The sequence below is a fragment of the Grammomys surdaster genome, unplaced genomic scaffold, assembly GCF_004785775.1.
Source record: "Grammomys surdaster isolate TR1022 unplaced genomic scaffold, NIH_TR_1.0 238, whole genome shotgun sequence".
NCBI lineage: Eukaryota > Metazoa > Chordata > Mammalia > Rodentia > Muridae > Grammomys > Grammomys surdaster.
In genome coordinates this window covers 3,154,723-3,174,936 of record NW_021604683.1, presented here as the reverse complement: position 1 = coordinate 3,174,936, position 20,214 = coordinate 3,154,723, and the positions used below count along the sequence as shown (strand labels likewise).

Sequence of the window (20,214 nt, the reverse complement as noted above, 5' to 3'; positions counted from 1 at the left end):
GGAGCCGCCGCCTGAGGCGGGCGCGACGGGCGGCGAGGCGGGCCCCGAGGGCGCGGGCGGCGGGGACGCGGCGCTGGGAGAGCCGGGGCTGAGCTTCACGACCACCGACCTGAGCCTGGTGGAGATGACGGAAGTGGAGTACACGCAGCTGCAGCACATCCTCTATTCGCACATGGAGGCGGCGGACGGCGAGCTCGAGGCGCGCCTGGGCTCCGCGCTGCTGGCCGGCCCGGGCGCGGGCTCGGGCGCGGCGGGCTCGCTGGCGCCGGCGCCGCCCGTGTACCCAGTGCTGTGCCCGCCGCTGGCGGCCGACGCGCCGTGCCTGGGCCACGTCGACTTCCAGGAGCTGCGTATGATGCTGCTGGGCGAGGCGGGCGCGGCGGAGAAGACGCCTGGCGGTGCGGACGGGACGCGGACGCGGGCGGACGGCGCGGCCAAGGAAGGCGCAGGCGGCGCGGGGCCCGACGGCGCACTCGAGGCCCGGGCCAAGCCGACCGTACGCGTCCGTCTGGAGGACCGCTTCAACAGTATGCCGGCCGACCCACCTGCGCCGCGCGGTGCCGAGCCCGCCGAGTCGGGCGTGGCGCTCAATAAGTGCGTGCGGGGCGCAGGCGCGGGGGCGTCGGGGCAGGAGGGGTTTGATCATAGAGCTGGTGTGGGCTGATGGCACCTGCCGGGTCTGGGTCGATACCCGAAGGACTCCAGCTGGGCCACCTGTTGGGTCGGGGAGGATACCTGGACCGGGTCAGCAGGGCTATCTGCGGTGTCTGTGTGGCCACAAGGGCCAGGGCAGGCCTTATATTTGCGAGGCCAGTGTAAACGGGCAGGCAGGCTGGGTACTAGATATAGCAGGCCGGTCTGCTCTGACTCATCTGAAGGTGATCTGGAAGGTGCACTCTGTACAAGTGCTGGGTGTCAATTCTAAGGAGTACCTTGGAAGTTGTGAACCTTCGGTCTGTCTCTGCACCCCAAAAAGGAGAGGACGCGATCTGGGAACTGTTCCCTTTGCTCCTGTCTCTCTCCTGAGTGACATGGGAAGCTCCTCCAGCAGATTTGGGGTAGAGGCTTACAGATGTGGACTTGTGGTGGGGAAAGGACAGAGTTTTAAGATTAAGCTGAAATGTGAGGCAGCTCCTGGCCCACTTAAGTGTTCTCTCAGGTAGCTGTTGAAGACAATGACTCTGCAGTTTTCCACTCTGGCTGCCCTGGTCTTGCCCATCCTTGCCAGACTTTAAGGATGACAGATTGGTATCAGGGAGTGCTGCAGGCAGGGAGGAGGCAGTGGATTTCACCAGTGCCACTGGCCAGTGGATCGTTTGGCCATGTCCAGGAACATTTGAGAAACAGGGCAGAGTCTAGCATGACCTAGTGGTGGAATGGGTGATGGCAATATTTTGGGAGCCTCTCTGCCACTTATTCCTCAGGTTTCTGGGTTTTCTTTTGTCTTGGCAGTTTGGTAACTCTTATTCGACATCCATCTGAATTAATGAATGTTCCTCTTCACCAGCAACAAAACAAATGTACGACCTTAGTGAAAAATAAAACCGCTGCTGCCACTACTGCTTTGCAGTTCACCTACCCACTGTTTACAAGTGCCTGCTCCACTGGTGGGAACGCCAGCCTTGCACAGACGCAGGTAGAGCTGCTTCATTGTGTTAAATGCAGAGCTCGTAAGTTAGTGTGGTCTTGTCCCAGGATTTTTGTTTTTAAGTACCTCTTGGTGACCTTTTTAAGTTGAAATATTCATATTGTTAGGAGGTATTAAGAACCCTAGTAAAAGGGCTGGAGAGATGGTTCTGTGGCTAAGAATGCGTGCTATTGTAGTATAAGATCCTAGGTCAGTCCCCATCTCACAGCTGCCTGTTAACTTCCGCTTTAGGGGGAATACCTACAGACATGTGCACAAACTCACACAGATGCACAGTTAAATCTTTTTTTTTAAGGTGAAAGGAAAGTTTTTCAGAAGGCTTGAGCATAATTCTGTTGAGTGCATTTTACTTGTTCTGTAAAAAGCTAATATTGATAAAATTCATATTACTTAATTTTTTCCAGAGTTCTAGTAACTCATGCTCTATACTGGAAGCTGCCAAGCACCAGGATATTGGACTGCCTAGAGCATTCTCTTTCTGTTACCAGCAAGAGATTGAGTCCACCAAACAGACAGGAGGCAGCAGAAACAAAGCCTTGCCGGAGCAGGTTTGGATTAAAGTGGGAGGTAAGTGTATCCAGGTAAACTAGCTGTGGGTGCTTTGGTGGGTGGAGCCAGGGGAGATAAGACGTCTTAGTGCTTCACCCTGCACTCCTTATTCTCAGTAATCTCTTTGAAGACTTCTGAGGTTTGAACATCAGAGTTGACCCAAATTTGGACATTTTGAATTTGGGAGCTTTTACTTAATAGTCGAGTGAAGACAGACAGCTTTCAGTGCCTTAGGCACTGAAGGCACTAATATGGCTTTTCCTTGTTCTGTTTCACTTTTTGGAACAGGGTCTCTCTGTGTAGCCCTACCGACACAGACCAGGCTGGCCTGGAACACTGAGATCCACCCGCCTCTGCCTCCAGAGTTCTGGGATTAAAGATGTGCACCACCACTGCCCATGGGATTAAACATGCGTGCCACTACTGCCCGTCTGCAGCTTATTTTATTTCATACTTTGTGGGTGATGATGGGGGTGATTACTGAAATCAGCTGAGAGCTCAGAAGAGAAAGAAAAGCACCGTGTCATGGGAGTGGCAGGGCTTAGCAGAAGGTCTCTTAGAAAGAAGCAGTACAGATAGATGGACCTTCAGATGTGCCTGCTATGGAGGCCAAGGAAGAAAGCACCAGGGCTGCTGAATTCTTTTCTCTGTCTCTCTTAAGATGTTATCCAGAATTGGTGTTAAGGATCCTTGGTCTTTTGTAACCTGTGGGAGAGGCTATCGCCTGCTCCTTTATTTCGTTTGATTGAATTTGACTTATTTCTGTTCTATGTGCACAATAAAAAGCTGTGATTTCTTCTTCTTTTGTGGAATCACTTTAGCCTGAGAACATATTTAACTATGAACCACTTAAGTTTTGTTCTCATGTGAGGTAAAGTATCAATCTTCATATTAGAATAATTAGATATGGGGAAAATATTTTTTGGTAAAAATATATAATACATTCTTTTCCAGCCTGAGTTCTAGAAAAAGAAAACATGGGTAATAACAACTGTTGATTAAAAGGGAGTACTGGGGGTTTTAGTTCACTGGTAGAGCACTTCAGGCCTGAGCTCCAAATAAAAAAGAGGGAGACGGTGGCATAGTTGTGTTGGTTGCATGGCACTCAGAAGGGCATTTCAGTCCACGTGTGCAATGTGCTGTAGGATTGGAGCTCACTGCCCAGAGTCTCTGACATCACAGCTTCTCATTTCTTTAATTCCTACTTGATAGTGTTAGAATATTGGATTGAAATGCAAAGCATGCATGTGCATGGAGAAGCACATAGAGACACACATGGGGGAAACCAGAACCGAATGGTGCATACCTGTAATCCCAGTGCTTAGAAGGATCAGGAATTTACAGACATCCTCAGTTACATTGTGAGTTACGGCAAACTGGGCTTCATGACACTTCTGGTCAGAAAAACCAACCCAACAAGATGCCAGAGATATTCAACATTAATGGCGATAAGTTAAGAATAAAAAACTAAATGACCACTTTTTCCTTCTTTTGCAAAGAAGAAGCGCTATGTAAACAAGCAATCAATAAGAGGAATCGGAGTAGAATCCGCCAGCTGGACACAAGTGTGGAGCGAAGAGCCCTTGGAGAGATTCAGAATGTGGGCGAAGGCTCTTCAGCTTCACAGGGCACCTGGCAGTCTTCAGAGTCCTCACAGTCAAACCTGGGGGAGCAGACGCAGAGTGGACCCCAGGGAGGAAGGTCTCAGCGTCGGGAGAGGCATAACCGAATGGAACGAGATAGAAGGTAATACGCTGATGGGCTGTCAGCTCCACGCATGCAGTTGTTTGAGATTTACTAACTTTTGTGATAGCCTCTGTTTGGAGGGAGGCTTAGGAGCCCCTCGACTCTGTGGTCTCTGGTGGGCTCATGCTCTGACTTAGTGCAGTGGCATAGGACCTCCTGGTTGATTACTCCAATGGCATGCTCTGAAGCCACCAATGAGGCCGTCAGACAGGAGAGCTCACCGGAGACTATATTGGTGCCCATTACATGATAGTCTATCACACTCTAAATACCAGGCTATCAGTCTGAGCCATGTTCCTTGCACAAGTGAGGTCCTGTGGGCTGCTCCTCACTAACCTCCCCAAGCCCAGGTTCCCAGACACTAGTGAAAGACCAGCCCTGTCTGCAGGCCCTTTAGGAGAGAATTGGGCCTTCAGGTTAGTTGCACAGTAGAGAACTCAGCTTGGTTTTGTTTGGGGAAGTCGGGTGTGGTGGCATAGTTTGTGGTTTTAGTGCTCAGGAGGCACCACTGCCCTGATGAAGTTGGATAGCCTCAAGTCTGAGGATAGGCTGGGATGTATAATGAATCTAAGCCAGCCTTAAGTAACAAGACACTGCATCCTAAAAAAGAGGAAAAAAGAAAAGAAAAAAAGAATGTTGAGAAAGAGGAGGTTAAAACTGTTACTGCAGTGAGTTTGCTTGAGTTTTATTTGTGCTCCTCAGGGTAGTATAAAGGTTGTCAGTTTTTCTCTGTTGAAGTTGGAGTTGTTTTGTCTGAGATGTGTAGCTCTGGCTGTCAAGGAACTAGCTCTATAGACTAGGCTGGCCTCGAACCCACAGAAATCTACCTGCTTTTCCCCTGAGGGCTGGGAGATGTGCGCCACCACTGCCCTGATGAAGTTGGGTTTTTGTTATGATATTCAATAATAATAATAATAATAGTAATAATAAATCAATTTGGTTACTTATGATTATTTCATGTCTATTTTTAACTCAGTAGTAATTGTATTTAATTTATTTATTTTTAATTTATGTACATTGGTGTTTTGCCTGCATGTATGGTTGAATGAGGGTTTCAGATTCCCTGGAACAAGAGTTACAGACAGTTGTGAGCTGTTATGTGGGTTCTGGGAATTGAACCCAGGTCCTCTGGAAGAACAGTCAATACTCTTACCTGCTGAGCCGTCTCTCCAGCTCTGAATACTAGTATATAATGAGATATGATTGAGTATTAAATGTTTATTGCTTTTTAGAGGGATGTATTAAAACTGGGTAGATCCTTTCTTCTTTATTTTTATGTAAAATTTTTTTGATATGGTGTTTTGCCTGCATGTATGTCTCTATACTACTTGTATGCCTATGGAGGCCAGAAGAGGGCATTGGATTCTAACTGAGTCTAGAATTATGGATGTGGGTGCTAGAATTGAACCTGGGTCCTCTGGAAGAGCAGCCAGCCCCTGGGCCTTCTCTCCAGCTGTGTTCTCTCTCTTTCTCTTTAAATTTAAGATCTATTTATATACTTTTTTATGTGTATGAGTGTTTTGCCTACATGTATGTATATGCATCATGTATGTACCTGGTGCTGCTGTGAAGATCTTGGAACTGCAATTACAGATGGTTGGGAACCACTGTGTGGGTGTGGTGATCAAATTTGAGTCTTCTGCAAAACATGCTCTTAACTGCTAAGTGTCTCCCCAGTCCCATTGTGCTCTTTGAGGCAGGATTTCCTTCTGCAGCCCAGGCATTTTTTTCTTTTTTTTTTTGGTTATATCTGTACACAGGTCATGTCCTACCTGAGGGACTTCCCTTAGCCTACTGTGAATTGTAAATCACCCTGACGTGTGATGAATGACCACGAGTGGGACAGCTGCTCTGTTGAGTTCTCAACAGCTCCCTGTTTAATGGCTTCCAATGAGTTCAGTGTTTCTTGAGGTTTCTCATCTGTAGGATAATAAGGTTGCTACCTATCACAGTCTTGAGGTCAGAATGACCTGGGCTCATAGGAAAGGAGTTTGGGCTCTCGACCAGAAGCCAGAGCGCATCCAGTGAGTGCCAGTTACCATTTGACTCTAGCTGTGTGAGGGTGAGGATGTGTAGAGTGAGCTGTACTGTTTAACTGTTAGTGTCAGCACAGTGAGGGCTTTATTACTGGATGTGATATGTAAAGCTTAAAACAGGGTGTGACGATTCTCTCAAGTTTTTTTCAGTGATGGTGATGGAGGCTAGGACCCCAGGATGTATACAGTAGGCAAGCATCCTACCACTGAGCTTCATCCCCAGCCCAAGCGCTAAATTCTCTTTTAAAAAAAAGAGGAGGAGGGGACACGTTTGTTTTTATGAGACAGGATCTTATTACATAGCCCAGGCTGGCCTTGAACTTATGATTTCTTCTGCTTCACTCTGAGGTACTGTATTAGAGGCGTGTATCATCATGTCCCACTCATTTTGAAAGCTATGTATGTACCTGAGTACATGTATCTATACATGGTAAACAGGCCATGATTCATGAATAACAATGTGGCTCTGAGTTCAGTGCCCAGCACTGCAAGAAAAGAAAAAGAAAACAAAAAAATATTTACCCAGAAAAAGTGCACACAGAATTTTGATTCTGAGTACAGATATTTGCAGTCATCCCAGATATAGAGAACTGGGCCATGAGAAGTAAATAGAGAAAGTATAGGGACCCAGAGGTCATCAGGCCTTGCAGGTGCTCTGGAGACCATGGGCAGCAATAGCCTCAGTGCTCGGTGGCCAAGGCCTCCTGGCTCCCCCGAGGCTCCCAGGTAGGCACGTCTCCTGGCCCTCAGAGGCCTGCTCCACGCATTCTGCTTTCTTTGAGTGAACAATGAATTCTTGCTCCTGCACTTCACCACCTGCCCTGTATGATTACTGTGGATTTTGACTGCAGGCGCAGAATCCGCATTTGCTGTGATGAGCTGAATCTTTTAGTTCCATTCTGCAATGCGGAGACAGATAAAGCAACAACCCTTCAGTGGACTACAGCATTCCTGAAGTACATTCAGGAAAGACATGGGGATTCTCTTAAAAAGGTGAGTATTCATGAAATGGACTTCGGTATTCCTGAGTTTGCTCAGTGAAGATGGGATTCTCTTGATGTGGTGACTGAGCAGGTGGGCAGAGCTTGAGAATTTTCTGTTTTAATTGTCAGCGTCACCTCTGACTCCTCTTCCTAGACTGCACTGGGCTTCCTGGGCTCTTAGGTCAGATGTGAAGTCAATATGAAGGGAGTTCTCCCTGTTGATGTCACTTACTGAAGTCATAGTCACATCCCAGATTGTTTATGAAATATATGACTGTCAAGTGTCAATTGTCAAATAACAAATTGTACCTGTTGTGCACTGTCTATTATGTTGGGTCTGAACAGCATTCAGGACATGATGTTTTCCTCTCAGAACTTGGTAAGGACAGCAGATGTGGTTTAGTGGTGGAGTACTTGCCTAGTGTTTGTGAAGCCCCAGGGAAGGGGAAAAAAAAAAGCTGTGAAAGAAATTTAAACAAGAATAGCAAAAAAGACATCAGTGTGGGGGGGGGGGGGTGCAGATAAATGCCAAATCAGGAGTCTGGGCCTCTGGTTCAGAAGAAAAAATACTAGATTTTTGTGGTGTATTTAACTAGACCAGACTAAGCCTTCGATGCCCACACACTTCTGGTTCCTTGGGGAACTGCTGACACTCTGTTCCTTTCTTTTCACATGTGGGCTGGCCAGCCCTTTTGGTTTTGCCAGGACAGCTTGGTTTGGGAATTGGCTTAGCCCTGGGATGCAGTGGAAGAAAGAGAACAATTGTGGGTTGGTTCTGTGCTGTGATTAGGAGACCTCAGTGCCAGGTTTTGGTCTTAGAATTCTGGTGGTCATAATCTGTAGCCTTTGTCCTTCAGGGATAATAAAGCCTTAGAGAAGTAAGTGAAACCCTGGTGTATTAGAGTTTTCTAGAGGATCAGAACTGGCAGAAAACAAGAGGGATTTATTAGAATGGTTTACAGGCTGTGGTCTGGCTAATATGACAATGGTGTTTACCAGTGGAAGGCCCAAGAATCTTCAGTACACACTAGAATCCAAAAGAAGTAGGCTCTAATGCCAGTGAAGAAATGGAATTGCCAGCCAGAGCAAGCAGGCAAAGAGCAAGCCTCCTACCTTCCATGTACTTTACATAGGCTGCCAGCAGAAGGCTAGCCCATATTAAAAGTGAATCTTCCCACCTCAAAAGATTCGGACTAAAAATGGGTCTTCCCACTTGACATGATTTAATTAAGAGGAAAAAAAAAAACAACTCACAGATGCACCCAGCTGCTTGGGTTTTAGTTAATTCCAGACATAGTCAAGTTGACAACCAAGAACAGCATCACAAGTTCACCTCTTGTCAACTCACCATACAACCATATCTCCTTATGTCACACTTAATTTCCAGATGAAACAATAACCAGGTCATAATTACACCTAACATGATACAACTATTCCCAATTGCAAAAGCATTACATACTTAACCATGTCATAATTACACCTACCATGATACAAGTTCCTAATACAACCACAAGCACATTATAAATTTAGAATTGGTGATAATGTCCCTTGAAGGACATCCTTTTAGCATTTCAAACTTAATATGAAACCAATATAAATATAAAGAAACCAAGAAAAGAAAACAAATATTTCTACAAACATTTTAAACAAAATATGACAAAAAACTCATGTCAGTTATAATCCTCATTTCTGCAACTGGTCACATGGCCTTAGCTAGTATTTATAACCAGCTTCCTCTACTACCCATTCTGTATTTCCTCCACTGTACCCTTGTAAAAGGCTCTAAGTCTGTCTGGGGAAGGACTGAAGAAAGGCTAACAGTAAAACTCAGGTACCTATTTTATCAAGGTCCCTCCTCAGGGGAACTTGGTCATCCTTCATTCAAGGGGTTCTGGGTCTGCAGAGTGGCTCATGTCTGGAAATCGGTTCATGGGCCAAGAGTCCATTTTGCCACAATCTAACGTAGCCTTTCATTTGAGAATTTTTCCACTTAGGTAGATCAAACAAAAACGTAGTATGGGCCGGGCGGTGGTGGCACATGCCTTTAATCCCAGCACTTGGGAGGCAGATGCTGGTGGATTTCTGAGTTCGAGGCCAGCCTGGTCTACAGAGTGAGTTCCAGGACAGCCAGGGCTACACAGAGAAACCCTGTCTCGAAAAACCAAAAACAAAACGAAACAAAACAATGTAGTATGTTTCTTGCCTATTTCATGCCTAGGAACACTATGATTGATTGGCCAGTACCAAAGGCCTGTGCTGACTATTACAAGTCAGGCCATTATGGACATTGTTTTGTCTATGTTGCCCGTTTTGATAACTGTGGTTACCCTGCCTTTGGTTATTCAGTGCTGCCACCTGGCTCCTGTTACTTCAGGTCTCAAACCCATTGCATTTAATTTATCCAGCTGAGCAGCAGTGTCCCCAACACTAAGGTCTGGTACAAGGGAAAAAGCTCTTCCAATGTGCTGGTGCCCTCACCTTTGTGCATTAGTGAAGGGCATGCCTTCTGGGCCTTCCATTGTAGAGAATTAGGTTTTACACAGCATACACACTCTAAAATTGCAATTTCCCTGACCCTTAAAATTCTTTCATCAGCACTAAGCCAAGCGATATCAAGCATCTCCAAGTCCTGCCACGTTAAAATATAGAATTTTCACTCAGAGGGCCTATATCATAAACTTAACCTTATCCAATAAACTATCCACTATTATCCCGCATCCTTAAAAATCCAGTCTCACATATAGTTCCCAGATATCTGCTGGAATGAACTAGAAAATTCATTACACTCTCCAGTATTGTAGCCCACCTCCCTGTGGACTGCACTCTCTCTCCTGTAAGAGCCTGCTTAGTCTTAAGTCTGGCTATAGGTCTAGAGGCAGCTCTTGATGGTCCTGAGGGACATCAGTATTGTCTTGCCTGGCATTTCCTTTAGATATAGTCACTGCTGGTTTAGTACACAATGATCAATTAATTTCCTCAGTCAAAGGTGGAAAAGACAATCTTTTCAGGAGTTGAGGTGTGAGTTTATCTTCTTCGGAGGGCAGAGACTATTTCTTTGGATGAGCTAAACCCTTGAGAGTCAGAGGGTTCAAAATTCTCAGCTTCAGTAGGCTCTTCCCACTCATCCCTATCCCAAGCTACAGGATCTCATTCTTTTCCAATTAATGTCCTTACTTTAATCAGCGACACCCTCTGAGGCTGGGACTTGATTTTTTGCCATGATTCAGCCAACCTTATAATGAGGACTTTGATTTGATTTTCTGCAACTTGAGCTCTGTGGCTGCTGGAGAGAAAATTCTCTTCCAGGGCACACATAGAAACCTTTAGACTGTTTATGTGCACAGAAGCCAGTTAATGTTATCACTAAGTTCATTGTTCTCCTCCACTGTATTCTGAGAGGTTAGAAGTTGGTTAGTTTATCACAGAGCTCATTCTTTTCCTTTGTCAATTTATCCCGAGATGCTAGGAACAAGCAACCAGCATCTTCATTTCCCTTATTTTTCCACAAATTGTCGAAAGTTTTATATACAGAGTCATTAAATCTATTGCCTCTCACAATTGGTGAGTCAGGATAATCCAATGCCTTTGCCTCCTTAAGTTCACACCATGGGTTTTCAGTACTCTCTGAGCTTCCAGGAGAGACTTCAGTAATTTATCCAACTGAGTAGCAACATCTTCAACGCTAAAGGTTTGGCACAAGGAAAGAACAATAAAGGCTTCAAATGTGCTGGTGCCCCTATGGCTTCAGTAACTGTAGGTGTTGGCAAATTGAGAATACTTTAAAAATCCACTTTAGTCTTCTGTTGCTCCAGAACCACTTCTGGTACCAAAATTTGTATTACTCAGGGTTTTCTAGAGGAACAAATTTATAGAATGGATCTACGTGTAATTTTATATAGACATATATAAAAAGGATTTATTAGAATGGCTTACAGGGTGTGGTCCAACTAGTCCTACACTACCAACAGAAGGTTCAGCATTCCAGTAGTTTTTCAGTTGGTGAGGTTTCAGCTTGTCTTCAGTACATACTGGAATCCTGAAGAAATAGGCTCTAATGTCAGTGAAGACAGACTTGGAAGCGAGAGTGAGCACTTCCTTCTTCCAAGTCCTTTATATAGGCAGCAAGCAGAAGGTGTGGCCCAGATTAAAGGTGGATCTTCCCACCTCAAATGATTTAGTTAAGGAAAAAAAACCCTCATAGATGTGCCCAGATGCTTGGGTTCACTTAATTCCAGATGTAGTCAAGTTGACAACTAAGAATAGACATCACATCTGAGTACTGATTTGTACCATGTTGTGTGCAGCCCAGCAGGAGTGTGCTGGAAATAGGTTCAGGTGGTGCAGCAGACCTGGAGCCTTGACAAGGAGCACCTGAGAGGCCTCCAGGGATCCAGCCACACTGAACTGCACCTTACCATCCTTGTCTTTGTCCCTTTCTGTCACTTGTGTCTGAGTGCCATTTACATCTGTACAATGTGTTATTGCTGAGCTTTTCTTAAGTACACCTGGAGTGCAGGTAGAGCGGTGCTTACTCTGATTGGATCTTTATGGTTATTTATAACGTTATTGCTAGAATAGACTGCTGGTCTGTCTTACAATAAAGCTTTACTATTTGTTAAAAAGACTTAGTGTTTGGCTTTGTGTACCTATTTGTGGTAAATTGTTGATATAATCCAGTCCAAAGAAGTGTTTATAATTTTTGAAATAAAATCTTAATAATGAGGCTTTTAAAACTAAGGATTTTTTTCTTTTTGAGATTATAACATAGTTACATTATTTCTCCCTTACCTTTCCTTCTAAACCCTCCTATATTTCTCTCCTTGTTCTCTTTCAAATTCATGGCCTCTTTTTTTTTTTTAATAATTGTTACATGCATATGTATGTATGTATGTATGTGAATGTATATATATGTGTGTGTGTATATATATATAATATATAAATTCCTCAGTATAACTTACTTAATCTGTATAATATCATTTGTATATATGTTTTCAGGGCTGAACATTTGGTATTGGATAACCAATTCATGTCCTTTTCCGTGGGGAAAGACCATTACATTTCTAGGCTGTTTCTGAGACTTTGTCTTACTGAACTTGTAGATGGTTTCTGGATCAGATTATTGGGCCATCATTGGCCTGAACATACTCAGGTTTGATTATTTCTATATAACTTTCTGCCTCTTATTTGTATGTATGTTCTTGTTCTTTAGGATTCAGTAATGAGAGTTCACTCAGCAGATATAATGTAATAGGCACCTACTCCAGATTCTAGGGACCTGGTGGAGATGAGGGCTTCTGCTGGTTCAGAGGGAAACAGGAGACGGTAGGCAGTGAGTGCCAGTCAGATTCTGCCATGAGGTGGAAGCCCTGGTGGGTCAGTAGGACTGCAGAGGAGCTTTGGATTTTAATCAGGATGTGCGGTGTGTGGAGCTGCAGTTCCCCAGGTTTTCAAGTGGGATTGGCACATGTCATGGCTGAGGAGAGAGCAGTGTCTGCAGCTGTACTTCTAGGCTTGGAGGGAACATAGGATTGGCAGCCTAGAGTGCAGTGGTTGTAGGGTCTTCCTGAGAACCAGAACCCCAGGAAGGATTTTTGATCTGGAAGATATACGGTCAGACCACATTTCATATCCATTACTTGCTCCTGGGTTCTGGTAGGAGGCTGCAGCTGTAGCTCTGGAGACAGATTTGGCTAGAGGGCATGAGAGAGAATAGCCATCAATACTCAGCAGTGCTGTGGGGTACTGAGTGTGTGACACAGTGGAAAGGTTGAGGGATGGCTTACATGTTGAGTTTTCATGTCTGGCCAGCCCCTAATGGAGATGCAAAGATACTGGCAGATGAGATGTGATGTAGGTAGATGACCACTGCATAGCTGAGTTCACAAGCATATGTAGGGCCAAGAATACCTGTGTGCCATTACCTAACCCTCAGCTGATGTGTTGTTACTTCATCCATGCACACATTTAACTAAACATTTTTTAAATTTTATGTGTATGAATATTTTGCCTGCATGTGTGTCTGAACTGTATATGACTGTGGTTCCCATGGAGGTTAGAAGAGGGCTTTTGAATCTCCTGGAACTGGATTTAAGATGGTTGGAAACAGTTATGTTGGTGCTGGGAATTGAACCTGGGTCCTCTGGAAGAGCAGCCAGTGCTCTTAATAACTGAACCTCCTACCCCCCCCATACACTTTTTGGACACAATTATAGGCTTCTATCTTTATTTAGAACTTTTTCTACACAGGCTTCTAAAAGACAGATCTTGTCATATCAGCTCCACAGAGCTGGTGACAAGAGTCTAATACCCAGTCTTACTGATGCTTCTGTAAGGATTCTTAAAATGACCTGTTGGAGTTTTTGTTTTGTTCATCCAGTTTCTTCCTCTCACCTCACTGTCCAGCCATGGCTCATGTACTGTTTGATTCTACCCCTCAGTCTAAGCAACCACAGTCCCACCACCCCTGTTTCTGGTGGCATTGAGGTTGGAAGGTATCTGGCCAGTGGTCTGTACAATGTCCCTTTTGGAGTTAGGTCATTGGTATTGATTTTTTAATTTCAGACATAGTAATTACTTTTTTTTTTTTTTTTTTTTTTTGGTTTTTCGAAACAGGGTTTCTCTGTGTAGCCCTGGCTGTCCTGGAACTCACTCTGTAGACCAGGCTGGCCTCGAACTCAGAAATCCACCTGTCTCTGCCTCCCAAGTACTGGGATTAAAGGCGTGTGCCACCACCGCCCGGCTATAATTACTTTTAATTAATAGTAATTTTTAAATTTCAGGCATAGATATCACAGGAACCCATCCAGGCCTGCTCAGTTTCCCAGGTTGCTTATGTGTCTGAATGATTCTTGTAGTGAATTTCAGGTGCCATCTTATACCTAAGTGATAGGGTTTTTCTCTCCATCAGTGACGTAGATATAGACCAGATTAGACCCGATTGAAAGTAGATAAAGGCAGGTTTATTAGGTGCTGCTCCTGAAGATCAGAGCTGAGGATGTTGTGCACCCGGGCTAGGATGGGGAAGTTTTATAGACTTATGACGTATCAGCCATAAGCTGGGTTTGAGCCCACATATGGTCAAGAGCTGAGCACTTAGGTGGGGATTTGGGTGGCTGATAGCATCAGGGGAGGAGGTTGCAACAGCTGCCAAGAATGTGGAACTGGGTTTTTGGAGCCATTTCTTTGATTGAGTTTTTCAGTACAGGTAGGGTTGAGACAAGGAGGGCAGACAGGGTTTCTTTCCCAGCTTGTGCAGGGTTCCAGCCTAAACATCCCAACCTTCTTAAGTATAGGGGTACTGGTTTAGATCTGGTTACTTCTTGCTGGCAAGGGACGATGGGGAGTGGTGGGGGGAGTCAAGAGCCTGTGGACTGGTTATGGGTGGAGGAGCAGTTAGAGAACTGCCATCCTGGAGACTTCGCAAATCCATTCCTGGAGGAAGAAGAGAAGGCAAGGAGCTAGAAGAAAAGACAGATTAGTACCATTGCCTCTGTGACCGGAGCTAGCCGTGTGAAGAGTGAAGACTGCCAGGAAGAGTGGAATGGAGATGTACCTTGGTTGTCCTGCCAGAGTTCTTCAGACAGTTTGTGGAGTGACTCGATATGGGTTTCCACCAGGCCAGACTGGTGCTCCTCTCTCCCAGGAACACACAGGTGCCACCCTTACCAGCTGTGAGGAGGTCAAGGGCTCTGTAGTTTTGCAGAGCTGTTGAAGCTTATGAGAATCTTTTTAAGTTTATAAAAAGATAAGTTTTAGACATGTTAGTATTCTCTCTGTAATCTGTACTGAAATCCACATAGTAGAGAAGGCAGTAGACTCATACTTTTGTGTCATAGTAAAGGCTTGGGAAATGATTTTGGGTTAAAAGCATGAGCATTCTTTTTTTTATAATTTGTTTATTTTTATTTTATGTACATTGGTGTTTTGACTGCATATATGTCTGTGTGAGGATGTCGGATCCCTCTGGAACAGGAGTTACACACAGTTGTGAGCTGCCATGTGGTTACTGGGAATTGAACCTGGGTCCTCTGGAATTGTAGCCAGTGCTTTTAACCCTTGAGCCATCTCTCCAGCCCCGCATGAACATTTTTTAAGGTGAGCTCAGGGAAGACAAATCTTCTGTGGAACAGAAGGGGCAAAACTTGCTTGATTTTGATTTTTAGTATGACTACAAACTGTGAAAAAGTGGCTTTTTCTCTCTATCTAGAAGACTAGATGCATATAAATTTAGCACAATGAGAAGTCCCTCTTAAGTCTATACTTAAAAGGCAACCAAAAGAAATTTAAAATCTTGAGCTTGTGACTATGATAATAGCAGTACTGTACAAGAGCTAGAATAAATAGTTGATCAGAACTTCATTGATTAGTGTGAAAACTTTGACCCTTTGAAGTCTTGATATACATAGTATAGTGAGGGGAAGAAGTCGGAAGTATTTTCATCCCTTTGCCACCGTGCATCACATTATCACTGTTGAAGCTTGAAGCTTTCACATCCGACCTTTGTAACTTGATTTACCAGCCTGACACTCAGTTCTGCAGTGTTTGCCTTTTGCACACTGTCTTACATGAGCAGAGCACTGTGGTCAAGACTGGCATGTAGAACACTAGTGAGCACTGTAACCTAGCACTGTTAATGTTTATATTTTGCTTCTTGTCCCAGTAACACCCATTTCCACAGCTATTTCCCTGGTCACTGGTAACATTTCATTGTAATGTGAAAGGCTGTTAGGGATTTGTGGCTGTCAACTTCAGCGAAGTGTTCAAAGCTGCTGAGCCCCCTCCGTCTCCCTCTTCCTCACCCCATCACAACACCCACTGTCATCCCATGGCTCACTTGCCTTCCCTTCCTCTTCTCACCAAGGGATGCCTCTTTGCTTTGAAGTCACACTATCACCTGGTTATTCCCAGACCCTATCCTGCCAGGAAGGCTTGACCCCAGGCCTTCTCTCCTAATGGAATAAAAACTGCTGCATTTCTCCTAGTGTTCTGGAGAACTCTGCATTTCTCCTAGTGTTCTGGGGAATTCTAGATTTGCTGTCCTCTGTTGGCACTGCACTGGTCTTTGCCCTGCTTTCTGCTAGCTGCAAACACCCTATCCACCCTCTTCACTCAACCCTCCTCTCAGGTCTCAGGTCTACTTTCAGAAGTCTTTCATTGCTCCTCCCAGTGTGTTCCGCCAGACAGGGGCCTAGGCAGGTCCTGGAGACATCCCTTGGCTTTCTGCACTGGCTTTTAGGATATCACCCTTCTGGGGTCCTGTAGGTCTGTTCTCCTTAACTTAATTATGGGGTGCCCCTGGCTCAATCTGAGATCCTGGACCTGAGCAGCCTAGGCAGGTGGACAGTTTGCCCTTTGTGTGCAGTGCCCCGTGTTTGGGTAGACAGTGATGTACCTTCCTGAGTCTAAAATTCCTGCATCATCCTTTCCAGTCTAGATTCAGCCTTTTGCTCCCAGGGTAGGGAAGACATACCTTGCAAAGACTGCACCCAGTCTTTTTGAGTACCATCTTCCTTGCAGAGGTTCTGAGTCTCTCATGGCAAGACTCCTGAGGGTCTTGACTACCATTGACAACTGGCAGCTCTTGGCCTGTCTGCCTACCAGTAATGCTGTGCCCCATGCTCTGGTTTGCATAAATCAGAAGCTATATTGTGTATATGATGGAGAATGTTCATTTAACTGCATCCTTTATGATCTCATCCAAGTACAGCCCCTGCTGCAAAACAAAGTCACACCAGGTAAGTGTCATTCATGCAGCCTGTGGGATTGCCCTGCCTGGGTGCCCTGGGGAGCTGAACCCTCTCTACCATGGACTTCACCAGATTGGGGGGGGGGTCCAATGTGGAGTTGATACAGCAGATAATAAACACACCTTTCCCAAGAAGAGGAAAGACTGCCACTAGCATTGGATGGGCTCTGCAGTGTGGATAAAGAACATAGCAGTTAGCGCTTTTGCTGAGGCTGGTATAGGGTTATTTGCTACAGCACAGCCTATATTCAGGGCTCCTGGGGTTAGGACATGCAGCTTAATGATAACAAGTCTTCAAAGGTCCTTGTGGGAGCATGGTTGGCACAGATGTAACAGTAGAAAAGCAAGAGATAGTCACGCCTTTCAAACACTTCCAGGGAAACTGTTGTTCATTGTAGATTTCCCCCTTTAGAACATGCCACCAGAAGTGTCTGTCAGCCACCTGTGGCTTGTGTGTCTCTTGAGTGGCCAAAACTATGGTGATTTGTTCTAAAAATAAAGTATCTTACTCAAAATACCCCTGTACTCTTTGTCTGGATCTGTGCTTGTGTTGCCTGTTTACTGTTCTGAACAGCTCCTTGCTAAGGGTCATGCTACAGCTTCCTTGGTTTATTCTGTATGCATTAGTTTTGTTTTGTCTTTTTAGTTGTAGTCTGCTTTACCCAATCTTCCACTGTCCTTCCTGAATTAAAATTTATGTCTCCTAGTCTATTCCTAATGGGTGCATTTACAGTAAACATTTCTTTTCTCTCTTCTTTTTATTAGAGTTAGGAGGCAAGACCTCATAGCACATGTAGCTCAGGCCGGCCTCAGACTCTGTGTAGCTGAGGTTGACTTTGAACTTCTGGTCTTCCTGCCTCTAGTTCTCAAGTGCCAGAATTATAGTCCTATGTCACCACACCCAGTTTATGCTGGGATTAAACCCAGGACATGAGCACCCTCTCAACTCCACCTTCCTCTCAGGTCTTAGGTCTATTCCCAGAAGCCTTTAGTTGCTGCTTCCCTAGTGTTAAGCCAGAGATGGGCCCCGGTGGGTCCTCAAGACATCCCTTGGCTTCCTGCACTGGCTTCTAGAACATTTCCCTCCTGGGAGCCAAGGATATAACTTAGTATTGGAGTACTTGCAAAGTCCTGGGCTTGATCCCTGGTGCTGGGAAACAAAACTAAACATTGAGGTACCACTGTCAATCAAATTATTAGAAAAGAAAATAACCAGTGTTAGAAGAAGATCTGGAGGGATTCTAACACTTGTGTGTGCCCTGTTGGTAAGATGTGGTGTAGCTACCGTTGAGAACAGTGTGACAATTCTCAGAACAGAATTACCACATGACCCAGCAATTCCCATGCAGAGTATAAACCCAGGATATTGAAAAGACTCAAACTGACATTTGGCTCTGAGCATTCACAGCAGCAGTGCTCAACAGAGTGAACAAGCAGAATCTTTTATGGACACCCACGGCAGTGTTCCACCATGAGAAGGATTGATGTTCTGGCACCTGCTCTATGGACACCCTTTGACAAGCTGAATGAGATAAGCCAGTCACCAGTGTGAGGTGCCCGGAGAGGTCAGACTCAGAGATGGAAACTGGTGTGTATCAGGGCAGGCAGTGGGATGCCATGGTTAATGAGGACAGAGTTGCTGTTTGGAATGATAAGAAACATTTTGGAAAAAGCTTCTGGTTCAGTGAATGTATGTCATGGAATTTTTAACATGCAAGTGATGAAACCACTATATATTTATTTGGTAAATATTACCAAAGAAAAACATGCAAATCCTAGGTTTATTAATTTCTAAATGTATAAAAATGGGGAATAGAACACTGAAGGCCCACATCCTTGCTTGAGCCCAACCTTAGACAGGGCTAATACACTTCCTGCCATTTTCTCTCATTTGTAGATGGCCATCCCATGCCTCTGCACTCACAGGTCTGTATTGTGTGTTTGAACTGAGATGCAAATATTGAACCCTTTCCTCTCTGGGGCAGTTACCTTGTAGGCGTTCCCACATTCTGCATTTCACAAAGTTATGGAAATGGTTAAGTACTTTTTCCTGTATCTTCTAGATTAGCCTTTCTGAGGTGTCTCCCCCATGCTTGGGTCATCAGATTTGGTAGCTATCTGGTGACACTTGCCTAGCTTTTAGACCTAAGGCCTTTTCAAAGGCAGGGAGAGTTGGATGAGCTGAGCAGAGACTAGCAGCTGGCAGGGAGCTGCTTTTGGTCTATGCAGAGCAACCTCAGGGAGTGCACCAGGGATTCTCTCCAGTGTGTGTGAAGAGATAGCCACCAACCTGGACATTTAGCAAATGATGACAATGGTATATTTAATTTTTTTCTAACCACCACCACATCAAAAAAAAAAAATGGCCATTTTGGCCATGTGCTCAGTCACTGAGAATTTATTGGAAAATCTAAAAAATCACACATACAGCATAACTGCTACCTGGGGGATTAAAGATCCCTGTTTCTCATACTCCTCACAAGGTGTGCAAATGTTTGATACCTTAGATGACTGTACTTTGAGTAGTTTACCTGACTCCTAATTACCTGACTCTTGTACTTTTAAAATTAGCAGTATTCCTATCTTTGAACTCAGTGCATTAACAATCACTTCTTGACTTTAGGAATTTGAGAGCGTGTTTTGCGGTAAAACTGGCAGAAGGCTAAAGCTGACCAGACCCGAATCCCTGGTGACCTGCCCTGCACAGGGCAGTCTGCAGAGCAGCCCTGCCATGGAGATCAAGTGACTGGACTGACCCAGGACCTGGGAGAGAACCGCCGTTCCTGCGGCATCATGCACATGCCTGCCATCCCGGAGTTCAGCTCTGAGTCCTCGAGAGGGATGTGGCTCCAGTTGGTGGGACTCCAGTAAGGACTTTGAGAGCACATTTTGTGAAAGTATTTATCTAAACAAAATACTTACCCACTAATGTCCGGATGACCATTTGAGGATGAAGACATCTTGATAATTAGTAATTTTTCAATTACCTGTCCGACACCATCATGTGTTCTTAACATGATAAAAAAATTAACATCCTTGGTAATTTCTTGAGTCTCAAGACTAAAGAAAGCATTGCCGTTTACTTATTTTGTTTACATTTTAAATGTGCCCCTTTAGCAATTGGAAGAAGGTAAATTGTTCTTAACTAGAAGAGGTTTGGAAACTTTATTTCATTTGTTCTGTCCCCCCTATTTCCAGTCTCATGGTACTCTATTGGAAAATGCAGTGCCATTTTAAAACTTTGCTAAGAATTTTCCAGAGACTTCTTTTAAAGCTCCTTTTGCCCATAAACATTTTCGCAGTACATTGCTTTAATGCCCACATTTCCATATTGTGAGGCATTGCTTTATGTGTAATAAACTGTATGTTTGGAACAAAGGTTTCCAGCGAGTAGCTTTATTTATTGTGACAGATGGTGCAGTGTAGCTCCTTGAATAAATACTGGGTGTCAGAGATACTCAGTTTGCAGTAAAAAGCAGGTGAAGCCAATGTTAAGCTTCTTTCCTT

The 20,214-nt window shown here is 44.7% G+C and overlaps 1 protein-coding gene across 1 annotated transcript in view; it reads left to right on the top strand.

Annotated features, from left to right (window-relative positions):
- Tcfl5 (transcription factor like 5) overlaps positions 1-20,085 on the top strand; it is a 22,632-nt gene extending 2,547 nt beyond the window's left edge. Inside the window, exons 2-7 of the mRNA XM_028774069.1 lie at positions 5-594; positions 1,453-1,636; positions 2,053-2,215; positions 3,700-3,943; positions 6,831-6,972; positions 19,331-20,085. Coding sequence (XP_028629902.1) covers positions 5-594; positions 1,453-1,636; positions 2,053-2,215; positions 3,700-3,943; positions 6,831-6,972; positions 19,331-19,453 — 1,446 coding nt within the window. The 3' untranslated portion in view covers positions 19,454-20,085. The remainder of the gene's footprint in view (positions 1-4; positions 595-1,452; positions 1,637-2,052; positions 2,216-3,699; positions 3,944-6,830; positions 6,973-19,330) is intronic.
- The last annotated feature ends 129 nt before the right edge of the window (positions 20,086-20,214 follow it).